Raw genomic sequence first — 21,107 nt, 5'->3', positions numbered from 1 at the left:
AATTGCAAGGCGCTTATTGTAATGTTGGACAAAACACTATTTTAGAATTTATGTGAATTCATTCAAAGATATTCTGGATTATATCGTTCTGATACATCAAGACTATTGTACATGACCCTTTCAAGACGATTGGTACATCAGCGTATTAAATATTGGAATTCATCCGGAACGTTCTAAATCCTTTTGGAATTGTGATATTACTTTGAAATCTATTTGGGATTTAATTCACAATGCCATAAGTTCCTCTTAAATTTTCGCTTTGTAACTTAGAGAAATACATTTATTTGTTGATTTAAATAAACTACGTGGTTTCGGTTCTTTATGTTACTTAGTCTAAGACCATCGATTCGCAACAATGTTATTTATAGAGTATCAAGGATCGAAACATAAATGCTGCCATTTCTCATTTGTCCGAAAATACTTATCAATTAAAAATAAGTTTATCAATCAATAGCATCAATAGCTCGTTTTGTATATAATCATAAATTGATAATTTATACTTATGGTCAGACAAAGAAGAAATGCGAATCTTTTATTTAGCATCAGAAAGCATCGTTTGGGAGTAACAATATACATTTGATAAACCTTGTACTGCCTGTACACGGTCTTACAGTAATAATCTTGTACTGCTTGTACATGGTTTGGCAGTAATAATCTTGTACTGCTTGTACATGGTTTCACAGTGATAATTGTGTACTGCTTGTACATGGTATGACAGTAATAATCGTGTTCAGCTTGTACATGGTATGAAAGCAATAATCTTGTACTGCTTGTACATGGTTTGACAGTAATACACTTGTACTGCTTATACATGGTTTTACAGTAATAGTCTTGTATTGCCTGTTCGTGGTTTGACAGTAATAATCTTGTACTGCCTGTTCATGGTTTGACAGTAATAATCTTGTACTGCTTGTACATGGTTTTACAGTAATAATCTTGTACTGCTTGTACATGGTTTGACTGTAATAATCTTGTACTGCCTGTTCATGGTTCGACAGTAATATTCTTGTACTGCCTGTACATGGTTTTACAGTAATAATCTTGTACTGCATGTACATGGTTTGACTGTAATAATCTTGTACTGCCTGTTCATGGTTTGACAGTAATAATCTTGTACTGCCTGTACATGGTTTGACTGTAATAATCTTGTACTGCTTGTACATGGTTTGACAGTAATAATCTTGTACTGCTTGTACATGGTTTTACAGTAATAATCTTGTACTGCTTGTACATGGTTTTACAGTAATAATCTTGTACTGCCTGTTCATGGTTTGACAGTAATAATCTTGTACTGCCTGTTCATGGTTTGACAGTAATAATCTTGTACTGCTTGTACATGGTTTTACAGTAATAATCTTGTACTGCCTGTACATGGTTTGACTGTAATAATCTTGTACTGCCTGTTCATGGTTTTACAGTAACTATCTTGTACTGCATGTACATGGTTTGACTGTAATAATCTTGTACTGCATGTACATGGTTTGACTGTAATAATCTTGTACTGCTTGTACATGGTTTTACAGTATTAATCTGGTATTGCCTGTACATGGTTTTACAGTAACTATCTTGTACTGCTTATACATGGTTCGACAGTAATAATCTTGTAATGCCTGTACATGGTTTTACAGTAATACTCTTGTATTGCCTGTTCGTGGTTTGACAGTAATAAACTGGTACTGCTTGTACATGGTTTTACAGTATTAATCTGGTATTGCTTATACATGGTTCGACAGTAATAATTTTGTAATGCCTGTACATGGTTTTACAGTAATACTCTTGTATTGCCTGTTCGTGGTTTGACAGTAATAATCTTGTACTGGTTGTACGTGGTTTTACAGTAATAATCTTGTATTACTTGTTCAGGGTTTTACAGTAATAATCGTGTACTCTTTGTACATGGTTTTACAGCAATAATCTTGTATTACCTGTTCAGGGTTTGACAGTAATAATCTTGTACTGCTTGTACATGGTTTGACAGTAATAATCTTGTACTGCTTGTACATGGTTTGGCTGTAATAATCGTGTACTGCTTGTTAATGGTTCTACAGTAATAATCTTGTATTGCTTGTACATGGTTTGGCAGTAATAACTTTATACTGCTTGTACATGGTTTTACACAAATAATCTGGTAATGGTTGTACATGGTTTGACAGTAATAATCTTGTATTTTGTATTGCGTCTACAAATATATTTAAATACATATGAAGACTGTGGAGATGGCACAGATATAAGTTAAGCACATACATTTCCTTGCATGGTTGCATAGCATAACGACAAATAAATAATCGTTTATGGTTTGACAGTAATAATCTGGTACTGCTGGTACATGGTTTGGCAGTAATAATCTTGTACTGCTTGTACATGGTTTTACAGTAATAATCTTGTAGTGTTTGTGCATGGTTTGGAAGTAATAATCTTGTATTTTGTATTGCGTGTACAAATATATTTAAATAAATATGATGACTTTGGAGATTGCACAGATATAAATTATGCACATACATTTATTGGGATGGATGCATAGCGTAACGAAAAATAAATAAACGTTTAAGTATAGTCAAATATATATTTATTATTTCAATATAAAGGGGGGGGGTGGGTGGGGCAAAACTGTCACTTTTTTAGAACCTTTTGCAGCTGTAGCAGAAGTCTAATGACACGCATTTAATAAGCGTCGTTTAATGAGGCCATCCAACTTTATTGTTTTTCTTTATAATTTTCTTCGTGCTAGAAACCCAGCGTTTTTATTGCAACAAACTTTATAGTATATTACCCTACATGCCAATTTGAAATCATTTGTATTTTGTATGCAAGATCAAAGTTTAATGACCTGTACTGAAGTATCTCCTGTTGGAATACCAATATAATTAAGCTGCATTATACTAAACAATGATACCACTAATACAGGTACGTCCTGTATGCTTGAATGAGACTGTCTTAATATTCGAAGAAAATGACAGAGATGGAAAGGTGATTACGCAAAATACGCCATGTAACAAATTTAAAGACGGCACTCAATCTCTTCCATAAACCAAATACATAACTGTCAAGTAAATTACAATGTGCGTTAGTGTGTGACAAAGATTAGGGCATACGACTTGATACATCCATCTTAACTAACTGATGGTGAGATGTCATCCTGACCTTAACTGTTGACCTAGATTATTAGCCAGGTAATTTACAGTGCTACATTTTGAAAATTAACATTTAAAAAAAATATAAAGTCATATTCAGTCAGTGATATAAAAGATGATACAATAAAATCGGCATTTCGTATTTGAGAATTCAGTGGTAATTATACCTGATTAAATGGTATACGACAGGATATAAGACATTCTAGTACTTCTTCCTTATTCTCTTGTGCTAACCTTCTGCGAGAAAATATATCTGCTGAAATGGCAGCTTAACCGATCCACGTTTGTTCACCACTATCACAGAATTTATAATATGACAATATATACAGGCGAATATGATTAGAATAGTTAATGAGAAAATTTCCGTCAGGTGATTTTGTTATATCCGTGTTATATTATACGTATCCTGAACATCACATATTTTTTTTCAGTGTCGCTTTTATTGCGCTAGCCACCGTCTATATCCACGTAAGTATTTAGTAAATTATTTTTTAAAATAAATTTGCAATATGACTTTTTATACTATATTAATTGGATCCACTGGATCTATTCAGTGCTTTAGAAACCTTACAAAATTAAAAAGGCATATCATTTAAAATATATATTTTACAAAAGGAAAAGAAAAAACAATGTTTTAATCCAGCTTCCGTCAGCATTTGCCCGCTGGCAAAAAGGGCCGTCATTCAGCATTTGACCTCTACAATTGTTATTAATCTGTGCTCTTAAAATAAGTAACATAAAAAGTGAAAGACAACAAACTTTGTCAAATTTAACAAATAATTTATTTCCCTAGAATACAAAAGTGACAATGAGAAGAATAAAAAGAACTTACATTATTGCGAGTTAAATATCAAAATAATCAAAGAATTACAGACACAAGTCTTAATAATTTAAAGTCCTGAATAAAACCAGTACAAATCCCAAAGATATCCAATAATTGAAGGCGATGACGTGTCTGTTATAGCTTATAGCGTTTTGATCTGTCAATAGTCTTTTGTTGAATCGCAGTAATATAATTCCAGGTTTGAATTCAGTATGAATTCCAGTGAAAGCCTCTATCCAAGAATTTTATCAGAGCACTGTTGTATTTTCAGAGAAAACGATCACTTGAATTCAATGATTTGAGCAAAATAAAATTCAGCCCAACTGCTCACAATATAATACAATTTGAAAGTGCTAGATGCTAAAGTACAATGATCAAGTCCTCAAAATTACGTGATTATACAGTTTGCAAACTTGACTTCGGGTCACAATTAAAATTTTCTATAAAAAAACAACATTACTAATGGAAAAGAAAAACTTCTAGAATGATCTGGATATTTACAAAATCGAAACCATATCCTGTAAAATTAACTTAGGAAAGTCTAAAACCCTGACTCAAATAAACATATGTACTTCTTCTCTTAATAAAGATCCTAATATTAAGCTCATACACACAAAAAATAATTTACCTATGTATTATTTGTTTACATAAAATGATATTAAAAATGTCAAATTAATCAGGTCAAGCAGAAATGAACTCATTGAGGACAACGTCAAGTCCAGCATACAATGTTACATTTCAATAGAAGGTAGTGAAATAGTGTGTTTTTTTATATAAAAAACCCACAACAAACAAACAATTAAATTAAATACACATAACACAATACGATATCTTCATCATTCTCCCCACTGCCAATACGGTAGCTTCCTTCAGCGTTTGACTTGTGCCAATACGATCAAACAAATAATATGGTTTGTATCAGCAGGATACATTGTGCGTTAATTTTATTAGTTTCATTTTATTCGAAGCATCAGCATACACTATCGTAAGTCTATTTATATTTCATCAGTTTTTATCATATGTACCTGGTTTGTGTTTGGAACGAAGGTATTCGTAGATATATACTTTAAAACTGTGACCAACCACATACGAATTTATATTTCAATTTACTTTGAAATACTTTATCTCTTTAACTTTTTAATTACCACAAAGAGAATTATGCAAAACAAAACCAACAACAAAACAAACGGAACGTATAATCGCTTGTGTAAATCCTAAAAGACATGATAATATTATCATCGAGTATTTCAAAATGATAAACTGGCGTGTCAAATGTGTCAAACGTGGAACCCACGCATATACGTTGAGTAAATACAATGGGTCTTTTGCGTGTGTTGCAGTCGTTCAATTCTTTGTTTCTCCTTCGGTTCATTTGCTCGTTTGTTTCTTGCTCGAAAAACTGTTTTAACTGCTGGTTCGTAACAATTAAAGTACTGCAACTTAAGTTTTGTATTTAGTATTTTACTCCAGTTTATGTCGATTATAATGAAACTGAAGATACTTAAAGTCCAACACCTTATAATGATTCCGCAGCCTATTTTGATAATTATAAATTAAAAAAGTATAGGTACAGACAATTATTTTGCGATTTTGTTTGACCAAGTTTAAAATGCTCTGCGATTAATCGCGTCAACCTATTTCGACAAGTTAATGACAACACATTTATTCGCAATGCATTTCTATTATAGGGGCCCCGAGTGGCCGAGTGGTCTAAAGCGCCCACCGTTCCGGATCACTGTCATCTCACCTCTGCCTGCGTGTGTTCGAGTCCAAGGCTCGGCTAGCGTGCGTACGTGGGAAAGCCTGCCAGGAGCTTCTCGTGGGTCGGTGGTTCTTCCCTGGGTTTTCCAGGGTTCTTCCTCCACCATTAATACTGGCCGCCATGTATAGCCTATCTTGTGCTGAAAAATGGCGTTAAACCCTAGAACAACAACAACAACAACAAAGAAATTTATATTATAGGAACCATTCACTGCGTGGTAAGCTTCTACATGGTCTAGAAGATTCATTTAATGTGTGATAGGAACCATTTAATGTTTCCAGCTTATTTGCTTTCCATATGAACTATTTACTGTGTTGTAAGCTTTCACGTGATCTACAAGAATCATTTTACTGCACGTAAGCTTATACACGATCAATGTGAACAATTTACTGTGTTGTAAGCTTACACATGATCTACAAGAATAATTGTAATGTATGGTAAGCGTATCTGTGATCAGTCGAATCTAATTAGTGTGTTGTAAGCTTACACGTGATCTACAATAATGATTTATTGTGTAGTTTAGCTTATACGTTATTTTAAGGACAATTTAAAAAACTTAAAGGAATGGTAAGAACGTGACAAGGTATTTTTGGGTCGTTATGCACACAATTGAATTACCTAGCATCGTTTATTTGCACATATAACAAATCGTTCCGTTTAGACTGACTATGGGAACTTTGAAACGCATGAAGTTAACTTAATTGGAAGAGGCATTTCTACAAAAACCTACCTAGTGTCTCAGATTTCCTGGTCAGCTGCTCATTGTTTTAGCTTCTAGGCAGACACCGACCAGGCAAATTATATCAGGCCCACTAAAATGCATTTTTATGCATGCGGATGTTGTTCTATTGAGAGCATATTAACAGAGGTACTTATAATTTAAATAAAAATACTGTTTGTGCATTCACTCTACCGATCCCTAATCCATCTCTGTCTCTGTCTCAGTATTTCCACAGCTATTTTTTCCGTCCCTTGTTCTCAGACCGTAAGTAGGTCGGAAAAATTTCGACATCTGGACAATGAACACGTAATTGCATTCCATTTTTGATTGATGTTAGCACATCTTTCAGACATAAAATCATTTACTAAATATGTAGTTCGCGATGCCTGGGACAAAGACAGTCAGTGCCTGCTTGACAGAGTGCTCTAAGGGATAATTAAGAATGAAACGTTTCGAGACTTTTGAAACAGCCAATACTGAAAAATGGTCTTTTTGGACAGAATATTAAATCTTGCGGTCTTTCCTATGGCACATACTCGTTTCGTCGTCTTACATCAGTGTCTGCTCCACCAGTCTGACTAAACAATATCTGATAGGGATAGATTTTGAAAATCAGGACCATTTGCTAAATAAAATGATCAAAAATGCAAAACCCAATTAAAAAAAAACTACAAAGTGCATAACGATGACAAAAAGGAAAATCATATTTGTGTCAAATTTTGATACTACGTAGTATATAAGGGACAAATGACGTGCCTTAGACGCATACATCGTCATTCGGAAGCTTCATATTTTCTCCATCCGGTTGAAAGCATGTGAAGAAATATGTTTTGAAAACTGTACTTATGAAGAAAAGGTATACTTTGCACCTACATTAAAGGGAAAATATATGTCGCTGCCTATCTCACGTTTGAATATGTTACTGTGATACATATTTATATAAAATTGTTTTAAGTCTAGAAAGTTTTTCAAATCAAAGAGTAACTTTGATTTAAGTATCCTTTCATGAAATACTGTTTCGATTCGCATTATCTTACAAAAGTCTTATTGCGACCGAATAACAAACGGAAATGAAGAGTTATTTAAAAAAAACAAAAACAATTTCATTAAAATCAGACTTCGTTAGTCAATATCTGATTTGCATAACATGATAATTCTTATTTATATTTGTGTGTGATGTATGTCCGTGTGCCAGCGCTAGTTAATCTATTCCCAACAACATTACATAAAATGTACTAGAAATTAACATCACAAATATGTGCATTACCGCATTTCTACTTGTGTCTTGATGAAGCTGGTCATTTGCAATTTCATCTATCACCAGCTTGAACCGTATTTTCCAAATGTTATACCTGTATTAAATTTTTGTCATGTGTAACCCAGCCTATCACCTCCTGCGGTACCTGAAAACATTCATCAAGCTAACGCGTTGACCAATCGTCGTGAAATTTTCATTTTATCTGGATGATTGACACAGACAGTGCCGATATTTTATTACCAGTAGTTGCAAATAAACGGATAGACAATCCAGTGAGACGGTCTACGTTGCATAGGATGGGTCTCTGGTCAATTTCGGTACTGCTTATTCTCCTGTCTCTGGATAAGGTACAAATAGCATGCTCCTGTAAACAATGGGCGGAATACTCCGACGAACAGCTGTATAAGATTATCTCAGGAGCAATACACGCTGCGGAGGTGACGTATAGAAGAGTGCAGACTTTTAATGAATACCTCTTTAAAATTGGTGAGTAAAAGAAGTAAAATTTAGAACCAACAATTTTTAAATTCGATGAAATCAAACATTTTAGCTTACTTGAACTTGTGATCGGGCATGACTGAATCAGCGGTAAATTAACGTCAACGTTTGACACTAAAATATTCTTTTCCATCTCATTCAACTTTTCAGGAATATCAAAAGTAAAAGTAATCAAGCTGTTTAACATCCACGGGTTATTCATTTCATAGCATCGATGATTATCTTCGTGCTGAGTATACGTACTAAAAGGGACTTAGTGACTTTAAAAGTAGTTTGTCGGATAGTGTATGGAAAATGGCGTTGGTCAACAAGTTATCTCATTTTATTTGGATACTATTCCTGTAGATGTCTATAATTAGGTAAATAACGGCAAAAAAAATAACACAACCATAGCCAAACAGAGGACGCAACGTACATAAACTGCACCATTACCACGCTGAAAAGGATGATAAGAAAGAACCGGTCATTAAAAAAGATGCGTTCAGACTAGAAGTGAGAGAGAGCAAACCATCATCAAATTATCATTTTGGTGGCATCAAGGATTGTCCAAGGATTGTTTACCGCAAAAGGTATCATTCTAAGAGTGATCTCGTTTTAATTGGATGTTATCGATTTAAACATCGATAATAAATTATTGTAAGCGTCCCTGTCAAATGGTAGTTCGATATTATTCATTTCGAAGTCCATACTTAGGTAAGTAATGGGTAAACAAAAAGAACACAACAAACAGAGGACACAACGTATATAATCTGCACGATGACTACGTTGAAGAGGATGGGCAGAGACCGGTTATTCTAGAGATGCAGTCAGATTAGGTGAGCGAAGAGAAAAACGGATTGGTTAAAATATTGACATGGAATGTAGAAAGGCTTACAGAGGAAAAAAGAATCGCATTAGTTTCATGCATTTCTTTCGAAATTAGACCATAAATACTGCTAAAAATGCTCAAATGTTTATAATTTCCCACAGAAATTCGTTCCGGAAAAAGTAAAACGTGTCAGTGGTGGCATTATATTACATGTAAAGAAAAGTTATGAAAATGGTATACAAGTTGGTCAAAGCCAATTTTATTACGTTGTCTGAATAAAAACTGAAAATAGATATTTCGGTTTTAAAGATGGTGTCAATATTCCACTTGAACAATCACAATTCATAATTTTAATTTCAATTTAACTGGTAAAATACAAATTGAAATCAATCATTACACGCATACTGGAGCTGTTTTAGTACGGGCAATCTTCGTAGTAGGGCAGGGGTAAGGGCGAATTACTTAGAAAATAATTCTACTTTCATAAAGCATGACGAGGTGAATTCCACCGACACTCTGATCCCATGTACTAATCATTACCAAGACAGTAACAGTTTTGGAAATCACGTACCAGACTTACGGCAAAGCACTGGCATACGAACTCCGATGCAGATAAGGGTCAGTTCGCATGCATCGCATCATCGGAAAATGTACAATTATGTTTTGACTTCTGAGGATTATTTCTCCTTCCTTAAAAGCTTCATGTTACATAAATGTATAACAGTTTCGTCATAGTCCGTTAAAAACCGCAACTGGTCAGCTGAATTCTATTAAATTTACAATGTTACAACACAAATGGAATCCCGATCTGAAGACAGCATTCCATGCTGACGTAGAATGAGACCCAGAAGAACTTGAAGACTACTTAAATACTGTTGGACTCATTTACGAAACATCAGTTCATGAAAAAGATGAAGCATTCACGTGCTTTATTACCAACAATCCAAACGGATATTTTGAAAGAAAAAAAACCGATTCATTTTCAGGATGGGAAATTTAATGTATGTACTAAAGATAATGTTTTTATGGTAGATGTAGAGAAAAGAGGAAACCGTATGAAAGTACTTTGATTAATTACGGTTCTTTCAAATCCAATATATAATGAAGAAAAAGGAATACAAAATGCTCCGCCGATCAAATAAGTGACTTTACAATAGTGAAAGAGGGCACAATTACTGGATTTACGAAAGGAAATCCCCGTGAGTTGTTGTAACCTTTTAAAAGAAGGAAACTACTTAATAATCATTCGAAATGTGGTTGAGATTTCGATGAGGTTTTAAGAAATTTGCAACTGCCTTTGTCAGAAAAAAATACAGGTCAATTAGAGTAGAGTAAAACATACAAGACCAGGACACAAATGAGAATTTAAGCAAACCTATATTTGCAGAGCTCGATATTCCTATTACAACTGAAGAATTTAATTCAGCTTTGAAAAATTTAAAATGAATATCGCACCAGTCTTTCACACATTTTTGAATAAATACATTACTGAGTCGTTTCCACCACCTTTATCAAATTGCTTGCTGAAACTATTCAATATGATACTAGCGGCGGCATTTATCCTTCAAACTGGAGCATGGCTCTACTTATACCAATGTTTTAAAAACGATGATCCACCTGGTGAGGGATACCATTGCTTAGCTGCATAGGAAAGTTTGACTTTGCATATTAAATCAAATACTCTTATTATGTGGCAATTACATATGATACTATTGCTGACACACAATTTGGATTTAAGAAGATTAATAGTACAGCACATTTTTAAATTAATTTTTTTAATTAAAAAATAATTGAAGTAAATAAAACAGTTTCGTGTGTCTTTATTGATCTAAAAAGAATTTGATGATGTGGAAAGGACAGGTCTACGGGGAAAAAGTAGTACAATGTATTAGTTAGATTATGGCAAGCGACCGCGTCATAATTCAGCTGCGTCTTATTCCTTTAGAAGATCAATAGTAACATTATCGATACTTTTGTCGAACACGGTATTATTCATAAGTTTCAATAATTCTTTCTCAAACTCATTTGTTGTCACTGTGCGCATATCCATTTTCATTTTGTATATACACCGTGCCATCTAAGCATTCTGTCAAAGTTCAAGCAATCGTGGATCTTGGTTACATGCGTACCCAATCGCAGATACAACTGTAGATTTGGCATGTGTAACAAATAATTGTCTTTTTGTTCTAAAACTTGGAACAAGTTTGGTACTTTCACTATATTTACGTCCAGATTCATCAACGGTCATTTATTCATATAGTGCCAAGAATGTATTAGGGAACGACAACGCCTCTGGCGTCAGTGGATAATCGTTGTGTACATCATGTGACTGTTCTAGACATTTTAGGTCAACCTCATTGAAATCTGCGAAGTTTCTATGCTATTGCAGTCGTTAATATGTTTTGTATGTCAGTTTATCTCGGATTATTATTGCCAGTCATTAAGATTATTGGGATCTAGTTATATGATACATCTGTTGGGGCAGAGGGGACATGTTTGGGTCGATTGCGCGAGCATATCTGTGATTGGCCATATAAATCCCTCAGCGAATAAAGCGCTCGATAGACAAATACTTGTCAATACCAGTGAGGAATTTCAACTAGATTTTTGTCTTTGATAAAATCACACCCATAGCGATTCCCGGCAACGAAAAGTAATGTACAGAATTTAACTTATGCAAATGCATAGCAGTGTCGCGAAATTTCTGAAGCACATAAGCGAGCAACTACACATTAGTGCGCAGATACAGACCGTGATAGTCACCCATGTTCGAATGCTTACAAAACCTTGTTTGAGTGCGCATAATCTTTATCTGAAAGACCTTCACGCGATAGCGATGAATGAAACTCTTCAGTCTGTGACAACTGAGTTTTAGCAAATTTGTCCTAGTCACTCATGTACTCGTACAAATATACACATTTTCTAGCCAGTGGGTCGATGTTTGGGTGGCCAGAGTAAAGGGCACACTGTCTACGTGTAATTATGAAGCTTTCCCCCGTCGTATTGTTCACTAACTTGTCCAAGGACGAATTCAAAAACTGTAACGAATGAAAGAACTGCAGTTGACCCAGCCTCAAGGTCATGTATTTTTCCATAATTTGGGGATCACGCTTATTGGTGATTGTGATGCCTTGGCTACTGTTTGCATTATCAAGTGACCATCACGCGTTGTTGGACGCGTTTGCATCTTTCACTTCAACGTTGACACACTCAAAGTCCCCGTAGTTGATATAAGGGACTTTCATCTTTCGTTGTACAGTTCAGCTCTGAATTTGAGACTGTTTTTACCTGGTTCTGGCATGATTATCCGCTGTGGTTTTTCACTGATCCCACCACAGTTACACCGTCATTAATTTCGTCATTGATTGCACTGGCGTTGCTACGGTTCAGGATTATACGGGCATCGCTGTGAATCACAGTGTTGTGGTGTTAAATCCATCCTTATGGCGACTAAGGGGCATAAACAAATGCGCATTAACAGCAATAACTGCTTTGACCCCGGAGTGGCCAAAGCGTGGTAACATCAATGTGAACACAGGAAACATAATTGTTAACAGTTGTTAACAGGATCTTTGTCTGATTTGTATGTGGGTGGGATAATTGTCACGTGATCTTTTAATTCACCACTACGGGTATGAACTTTAAATTCAGGTACTTGTGATTGTTGTGCCTAATTCACCAACATGCTGAGCAGCATTAGTAACAATAGCAGATTTAATACTTTTTTGTTTATCCCGATAACAGATTTGTTCATCATGATATCGATTTGTTTAAACCGAAGCCGGATTTGTTCATTTTCGAGGGCACCTAAAATTTGATAACTTGCATTTAAAATTGGGAACATAATCGAGAAGATTATTTTCTCTGCCTTCATAGAAAGAAGTTTCTCGTTAACAATTTCAATGATCTACATACAAGAAGTACAAAACCTCATTTATATGGACTGAATCATAGAGATTCCCGAACTGATTTTCTAACAGAAAATAACAGTAAATGAATACATTTGTCCCAGTCTTTTCCAGTATCAAAGCAATGTGACCGAATCAGTGTTTGATGAAATCTTTTTAAAGCCATTTGGCTTTCAAGTTGATAGGAAGAAGATTGGATTGCTTGATTTGAATTCATGCATAACTTGCTGGAAAATTCTATACATTAAATATGACCCTTGATCAGATTGAACATATTTTGTAAGGACAAACTGAGTAAACAATTTTATCAAATATTTAACTATTGTTTTAGTTTTAATATTCCTCAAAGGAATTGCCTCTGGAAATCTTGTGGACCCACACATGATGGTCAACAAGTTTTGGTTGCCCCAATATATCTTAGGTAAGTGACCGACATAATCTACCATTATTCTGCTAAATGGTTCATCAAATATAAGAATAGGCTGCCGAGGAGCCTTAGGTATCTTCTGATTGGGGTTTCCTACCATTTGACAAGAGTGACAAGGTCTACAGGATTTACAAGCATCACGTTTAAATTTGGCCACTAAAAAAGGATTCAAGATCTTGTAATACATCGTATGGATACCTGAATAACCAGCCCAAGGAGTTTCATGGGCCAGACTAATAATTTCTTGTCTATACCATTTCGGAACATTCATTACCTGCTTGAACCTCAGGTAGTCTCCATTTTCACTTATTTTTAACAAATTAACAGACAGGTACTTCTGTGGATTCAGTTTCACTAACCGCCCTCTGAAATAAGCAGGAGTCTTCGTGATCTTTTTCTTGTTCGACGCAAAGTGATTGTCGTTTGTCACCCTGATTAGAATAAAGATAATGAGTAGTTAAAAGAAGGTCACTGTGATCAATACTTTTTGATTGATCCAAACAAGGAGTAAACGTGACCTCATCAACAGCCTGTCCAGTACAAATTTCAGCCAAAGGAATAATTTCCAGATTGCATCATTCTCAAGAGCTTTGTTTTGCCATAGCTCTTGTAATTGCACAATCCTGATAAAAATCAAGTCTTCCTTTTTAATAGGATCGTCTTTTGCATACTTAATGTTGCACTCACGCACACACGCCACGCAAGCACACACACACACACACACACACACACACACACACACACACACACATATATATATATATATATATATATATATATATATATATATATATATATATATATATATATATATATATATATATATATATATATATATATATGGTATGTACGCTATATCAATGATATACCATGAGAATTTAAATGTTTCATTAAAAGGTTAACCGAGTCTCGTTTTAATGAAAAATGTATACAACGATTGATACAATCACCTTTTCATATTGATAAGTTGATTGTTTGCATTTTAGAATTCCATTATGTTATTCACATTGATTAAATCAATATAAGTTAAACTTATACATGAAAGATGATTTTAGAGAAGAAAGTAGAGTACTAGGCCTACAGACGCATATATTCTTGAATAATGAACACTCATCAATGCATTGATGTAAATGCGCAATGAAATTAGCGTGGAAAAGAATCGAAGCAAGCGTCTAACCGACAAGAAGTAATTAGAATATTTTAATGTATTTAAAGTTGTTCAAATTCATTAGTCTGCTCTAATTAACATTACTGCCGACCATAAACGTTCTCTCTCTCTCTCTCTCTCTCTCTCTCTCTGGTCGGTTTAACTTAACATTTACCATCATTTTTCATAGGTCCCGAGACGGTCTGGCATTATGCAAGAGAAAATCCTCTATTCTCGTCTTTACGTGGATTTTTGCTATTATCTTGATACGATGGTCAGCACACAGAGAGAGAGAGAGAGAGAGAGAGAGAGAGAGAGAGAGAGAGAAGGGGGCGGCCTTTGATAATTTCATATTTAATTAGTAATGATCGATTTTTAGAACCTTATAATAGGTTTAAGAAACACGAACAAAGCCTTAAGTACATTACATTTACCTTACTGTGTCGACCGACAATTGTATTTTATGCATCATTGCCCATATAAACACTTTAGAGTGGTCCCAAGGGAAATGTAAACATACCGTAAGGAAGAACGATACTTGGTGAAATTTTTGTTTCAAGGTTTCTTATCCAGCCCAATTTAATTTTCTCTCACTACATATTTCTGCATATTTTGTCCCTTGTGCATGAGAGGGGAGGGGCAAACGGAAAAAGAAAGGATTGCGATTAAATTGTGTACCATATTAAATTCATTTAGAAAACAGGGATTATTATTACTTTTTATCGTTATTTTCATACGTCACTAATGATTAATGAGTGGAAATTCATCATTGATCTACGGGAACAGACCCGACAGCATTCAGTTCCAAGAAATTTTATGTATGTGTATTATTGCGCCATGGACGAATCATAAGTTGATACAACAACAGTATTGGTATATCATATTGCTTTATACCAGGGGTGTCAAACTCAATCGCTCAGCGGGCCAAAACTCAAATCACACGTAAGGTTGCGGGCCGAACAGGATAAACATTCAATAAGCGGAAAATTAAACCTTTTTTAAACATTAATATAAATTAAAACAGAAAAAAGTTTTAATAATAAAAAATTATTGGCATACCCATTTTCGCTCTTATGCCAATTTGTCAGAGCTGGATGTTTGGCAAGGCTGCTAATTAGGGAATTTGATTTGCACTTTATATCGCAGGGCCATTAAAAAATATTTTTGCCTAAAATTCTCTCTCGGGCCGGATTAATTGTACGCCGGGCCTGATGTGGCCCGCGGGCCTTGAGTTTGACACATGTGCTTTATACCAACACTTTAAAAAACATGTTACATACATACATACATACATACATACATACATACATACATACATACATGTCTATAGTATATAAGGTGTATCAGTGATATACCTCGAGATGAATAAATTCTTCATTAAAAATAAACGTGGCTTGACGTATCATTGATACAGCGTACATACTATACATATATTTTATTTTTTATTACATTCGCTCCTTGAACAGACTGACTACATGCAAATAAGTATTGACCGAGTGACTGAATGAACTCACATCACTGCCGTGTGTGTCCGCTACAAGTTGTAGTTCTGTGCCTTTTGTAGCTATTCACAATCACCTTGGCATATTGATTAGCTGGTTGTTTTCTTATTTTAATTCACATTTATCAAATCAGTATAAGACATTATTATGATTTTAAAATGAAAGATGGCTTTAATGAAGAAAGTAGAGCACTAAAAACACTGAACGCTCCGTTATTCAAGTACCGGCGCATGTAAATAACTATGACTCAGAAACTAAACAAAATGACTAACCAACAAGAGGTAATTCAACTATTCGAATATATTTACAGTTGATCTAAGTCATTAGTCTGCTTTAATTAACATTTCTACAGGCCATAAATCTCTCCCCCCCCCCTTCTCTCTCTCTCTCTCTCCCGGTGTTCGACTTAATTTTTACCATCCTGCATAGGTCCCGAAATCTTCACTAAACCTGTTAAAATAACTAAAATGGAAATACAAAACTATGTGGAACTACACTAAATCGTTTAGAATAACTAGAAAGGAAAGACAAAACCATGTGAAACTACACCAAACCTGTTAGAATAACTAAAATGGAAAGACATAACCATTTGACGCTTTGATTTTATGTCAGTGGCGGTCCTAACATTTCATCTTGGCATATCATTCTAAAATTTCCACATGTCGTTGCAGGAGAGACATAGAGAAGTGCATCATCATTTTCGTCTCTACAAATTACAGTTTCTTGACCACAATGGCTTCTGCGAAATGTAAAATTGCAAGATAACGTATTACTTAAATTTATAAAGCTGAACTTAAGTGAAATTTGGGCTACATTATCTGTATGATAGATGTGTCCTGACGCCATCCTCTATAATCCATTTACGTTGAAACTTACTATGCGAATGCCCTTAGTTTATTTGCATTTTAATCTAGTCTATTCCTTCTCATTTAATAGGAGTAGATGAAGCACCGGCAACGACACCAGCATGGACCTACCATCAGCATTATGCTGCTTTCAAGCAACTGAAACATGGCACAGTTCCAGATATTGATACAGGAATCATCATTGATTTCTCAACTACAGAACTGACCAGAAGGTATGTGTTATGTGCATTTTATACTGTAACCTGTCCTGTTGTCACAGCTACGAACTATTGTAATGTCAGAAAGCGACATTCACAAAGCAGCGACGTATTTTTTCAGAGCTTAGGTTGATTCGTGCTGATATTTAAGCTTTTTAATTTGCGGCATTAAAATTTCATGAGATCGTTCAGTGAAATTCCGGAAAAAAATATTGGGTAAATTATACTGGCTAAAATTAGTTATTTTACGTATTTCACATGGCATAAAATGTACCATAACGCCCTATGCTACGCATTTAGCCGAGATACAGACGTTTGGGGATGGGACATATTTACAGGTGTTTAATATGTTCCAAATACATTCAGAAAAGTACAGCCGTCAAGTAAGAAACGTTCAGAATATATTCTTTATACAGGTTCAATCATCAAATAAGTCGTGGAAAACAAAGACATTTTATCTTAAACGAGGGCACGTGATATGCATGTTTTATGCACATTTCCAGTTCATTGATCAAAAGACAATACTCTGCATGAATCTATTTTCCATTAAAATATTATCTTTGTGCCCAAAGTAACATTCTCCATTGTGTTGTGTATTACAAGTGCGCGAAGAGATATTCAAAACTGCTGCAAAGGAAAAAGACACATTTGAGAACAGAAAGACCGGTATCAAACCATGATAGCAAGAACTATTAATTAAATTACGCAAATACGTCAAATAACAACAGACACTGAAATAAGAATAATTAGTCAATTATCTCCTTATACACAACTCCAAGACTTTATTAGGCTCTTTCGCATTTTATTCCCACGTGATATGTGTCACAATACATCTGCACGTTATGTATCCCGCAATACTGAATCAAACCAATAGAAAATTAACTCAAGGCTGCGTTTATAATCCGACTACAATCACTGACAAAAGCTGGATGTGTAATTTGTTTTTTATACATCATCATTGCAATCTACAATCATAGGCAATAATTACACACACAACACACATATAAATAACATCTCAAATCATAAAGAAAAACGGAGCCCTTTTACAGATTATTGAAATATACATATGATAACATACTAGTCAAAATTACATAAGAAGATATATTATAAATGACACCAAATATGTGCAAAATAAAGCAATATAGTACTTCTATACACGTGAGAAAGCCTGTTAAAATCTTCGCCCTTAATGTGCCTAATGTTAATGCTGTATTCCTGCAATGTTAAACTCCACCTGACATTTGAAATCAGACACAGAATCAACAAGATTAGTCGCTAGACCTTCTGTCGAAAAACGTTTATTTTTTAAAAACCTTAATAGTCCATGGGCAGTGTGTTACTACTAGTACAAAAGGAATAAACTCTACTGATTCCTGAACTGATATCCTAACCAAAAAGAACAACTGTAAATGAACATCCTCATTTACACAAAAATGTACCCTTGATCAAATTGAACAGATTTTGTACAGCTTAAACGTGTAAAGAAATTTATCAAAGCTTTTGCTCTGGTTTTAGTTTTAGCAAATGAAACACGTTGTGTAGAATTTGACAAATAATTATAAATTTTAAGCACAAAATGATGAAAATTTAAGAGGAAGCTACAGTATTGTGAATTAAGTCCAACATAATTCAAACGTTCCATCACAAGTCCAAAGAATGGAGTGTTCCATAAATTAATTCCAGGTCTTGAATGTGCTTATGTATCAATTCCTTGAATGTTCTGAAGTGCCAATATTCTTGATGTATTTGAAAAACAATTTAATTAACGTATCCTCAAATCAGAACTAAGCGAAGCGAACTGAACATAAAATAACAGTAGAAATTGGAATATGAAATATTGTTCACTTTTCTTCTTATAAACATCGTCATTACTCTATTACAACTATATCACAATTCCTCCCACATGATATGTCGCAATACATCTCCCACGTGACATATGTTGCAATACTCTATCAGACTAGTCGAAAATTACCTTAAAAGACGTTGATTATCAAGGCTGGGCCAGGAAACCAAAAGCAAGTAAACAAACTATTTATAGAATCATTATCTTACAACAAAATCTACAGTCATGGACAAATAATAGCTACGTAATATATTGTTTACAGATGTTACAATCTACAATCAAGGACAAAAATTAAACTCACAATATAGATATACATCATATACTAAACTCAACAGACATCTCAGCCTGGAAAGACTGGAACTACACATAGTTTTGCAGATATTAAACAGGGTTAGTGTGATGAAGCAAAACCTGAGCCCATTCCAGAATGTTTACATCTAGCAAATACATTTAGTTTCATTTCATAAGTGTTGACATCACTGATATAATGACGTCATAATATGGACATGAAAGGCAAAGTGAGTATCAGGGAATCATCTTGACCAACACACAATATTTCCTTTCCGAATTCTGAAATATCTACTGGTCATTTTTACCAGTGTTTGCTGAACCATTCTTATCCTAAATTGGATTTCTTTGCCAGCTTTTGCTGAACCATTCTTATCATAAATTGGAATTCTTTTATTGCAAAATTGTGTTCCGATGTTTTATTTGACTGGGGTCTTAAATATAGAAAGAGTTAAAAGTCCTTTGAGTTTGGTTGTTTAATTAATTTTTATTTATGTTTTTATCTTTCTGAAATACATTGTTAAATGCTGAATTGGTTGACAAATATGCCTGCACATCAAAGTCGGTTATGCCTGTTTGAAATGTATCGAGTGTATTTTAATTGTTTTTCTATATAAATTGAGCTGTCTTCCAAGTCGGTTATTGAATATATTAGGCACTTAAATATTGATTTTATTGTCATTTAAATGTTCTTCCATTATCATCAAAATTGTCAGTACATTTCGTCACCATGGGTTCCAGTAGCCGAGCTTAAAAGTGTCATTTCTTGTATCAAGAATGTCATCTCTTTCTCTGTCTCTCATACATATTAGTAATCAGTCGTTATTATGTCTTCCTTCTGAGATGTAGACCTAGTACTTATGGAATGCCCACCACCCAAAATTAATAGTGTTCTCGTAAACTGGAACTGATACCTTTGTCAGAACACACAGTATAATAACATTATTAATACCGTGGTAAGATATCCTGGGTTAATGTAAACTAAACCTTCGTCTTCACATTATAAGTCTCATCCAAAACCCATTTACTACCAAGAAAGATAATGGATCCAAGAACTGAGAACACAGACAGAACTAACCATTCTCTCTGTCGATACATTGAGAACACCGGCAAAAAATATAGAAATAACAATCATGTATGTTAATAATTTCACGGTCAAATGTTTTAACGCATGTCTAATAAATTTAGCTTACGTATCATCGCAGTGGTTAGAACCACAGGTGTTGTAAATATGTATAATAATCGGACCTGCTGAAATTTCAAAAGTTATTTTTTCAGTGCTCTCACATGTTACTCTTCTTCGCATTTAAGTTTCGACGCATCCATCGAAAAACTTGCGGCCTGTCCGAGAATTGTTGATATCTGGCTCAAGTTGATAAGATTGAGATGTACACCTAGGACCGTCAAATGTTTTCCCGGAGAACGATATAGAAGGTTGACTGGGGAATGCAACAATCTAAAATTTCCACTTTGGGGGATGGCGGGCAGAGCGGAGGGGAGATTTCTACCTCCAGCATACCTGGATGGTGAGACCTTTAAAATAGATTGATGTATTGCACTGCTGCTATTGTTGTTACTACTACTACTACTGCCACTGCTGCTGTTACTAATAATAATAATAATAATAATAATAATAATAATAATAATAATAATAGTAATAATATAGGGGAAATAATAATGCTAAGTGGTGTTTGTTCTGTTGAAGGATGATTGACCATGGTGGTATTGCCAGGTAAAATAATAAAATACATATGAATGTGATGGAATAAACAGAGATATAAGCAGATTATTGAATAGAACAACACGGGTCCAGTATTAAAATGTAACAATTTAATCAGTTATATAAACAAAATAAAGCGGAATATGATATTTGAAGCATACACTTCACATAGAAATAATTACCAGGTATATACAAATGCATTAGTCTT

At 34.4% G+C, this 21,107-nt stretch overlaps 1 protein-coding gene across 1 annotated transcript in view; it reads left to right on the top strand.

The window, feature by feature from the left end:
• Positions 1 to 7,991: 7,991 nt before the first annotated feature.
• LOC149794837 (peroxidase-like) overlaps positions 7,992 to 21,107 on the top strand; it is a 52,928-nt gene continuing 39,812 nt past the window's right edge. Inside the window, exons 1-3 of the mRNA XM_089963720.1 lie at positions 7,992 to 8,181; positions 16,922 to 17,063; positions 20,578 to 20,705. Coding sequence (XP_089819846.1) covers positions 7,992 to 8,181; positions 16,922 to 17,063; positions 20,578 to 20,705 — 460 coding nt within the window. The remainder of the gene's footprint in view (positions 8,182 to 16,921; positions 17,064 to 20,577; positions 20,706 to 21,107) is intronic.

The sequence above is a fragment of the Sinohyriopsis cumingii genome, chromosome 7 (assembly GCF_028554795.1).
Source record: "Sinohyriopsis cumingii isolate HCF-2022 chromosome 7, ASM2855479v2, whole genome shotgun sequence".
NCBI classification, from domain to species: Eukaryota; Metazoa; Mollusca; class Bivalvia; order Unionida; family Unionidae; genus Sinohyriopsis; species Sinohyriopsis cumingii.
Note: the sequence above shows the minus strand (reverse complement) of the source record. Positions and strands in the feature narration are given on the sequence as shown.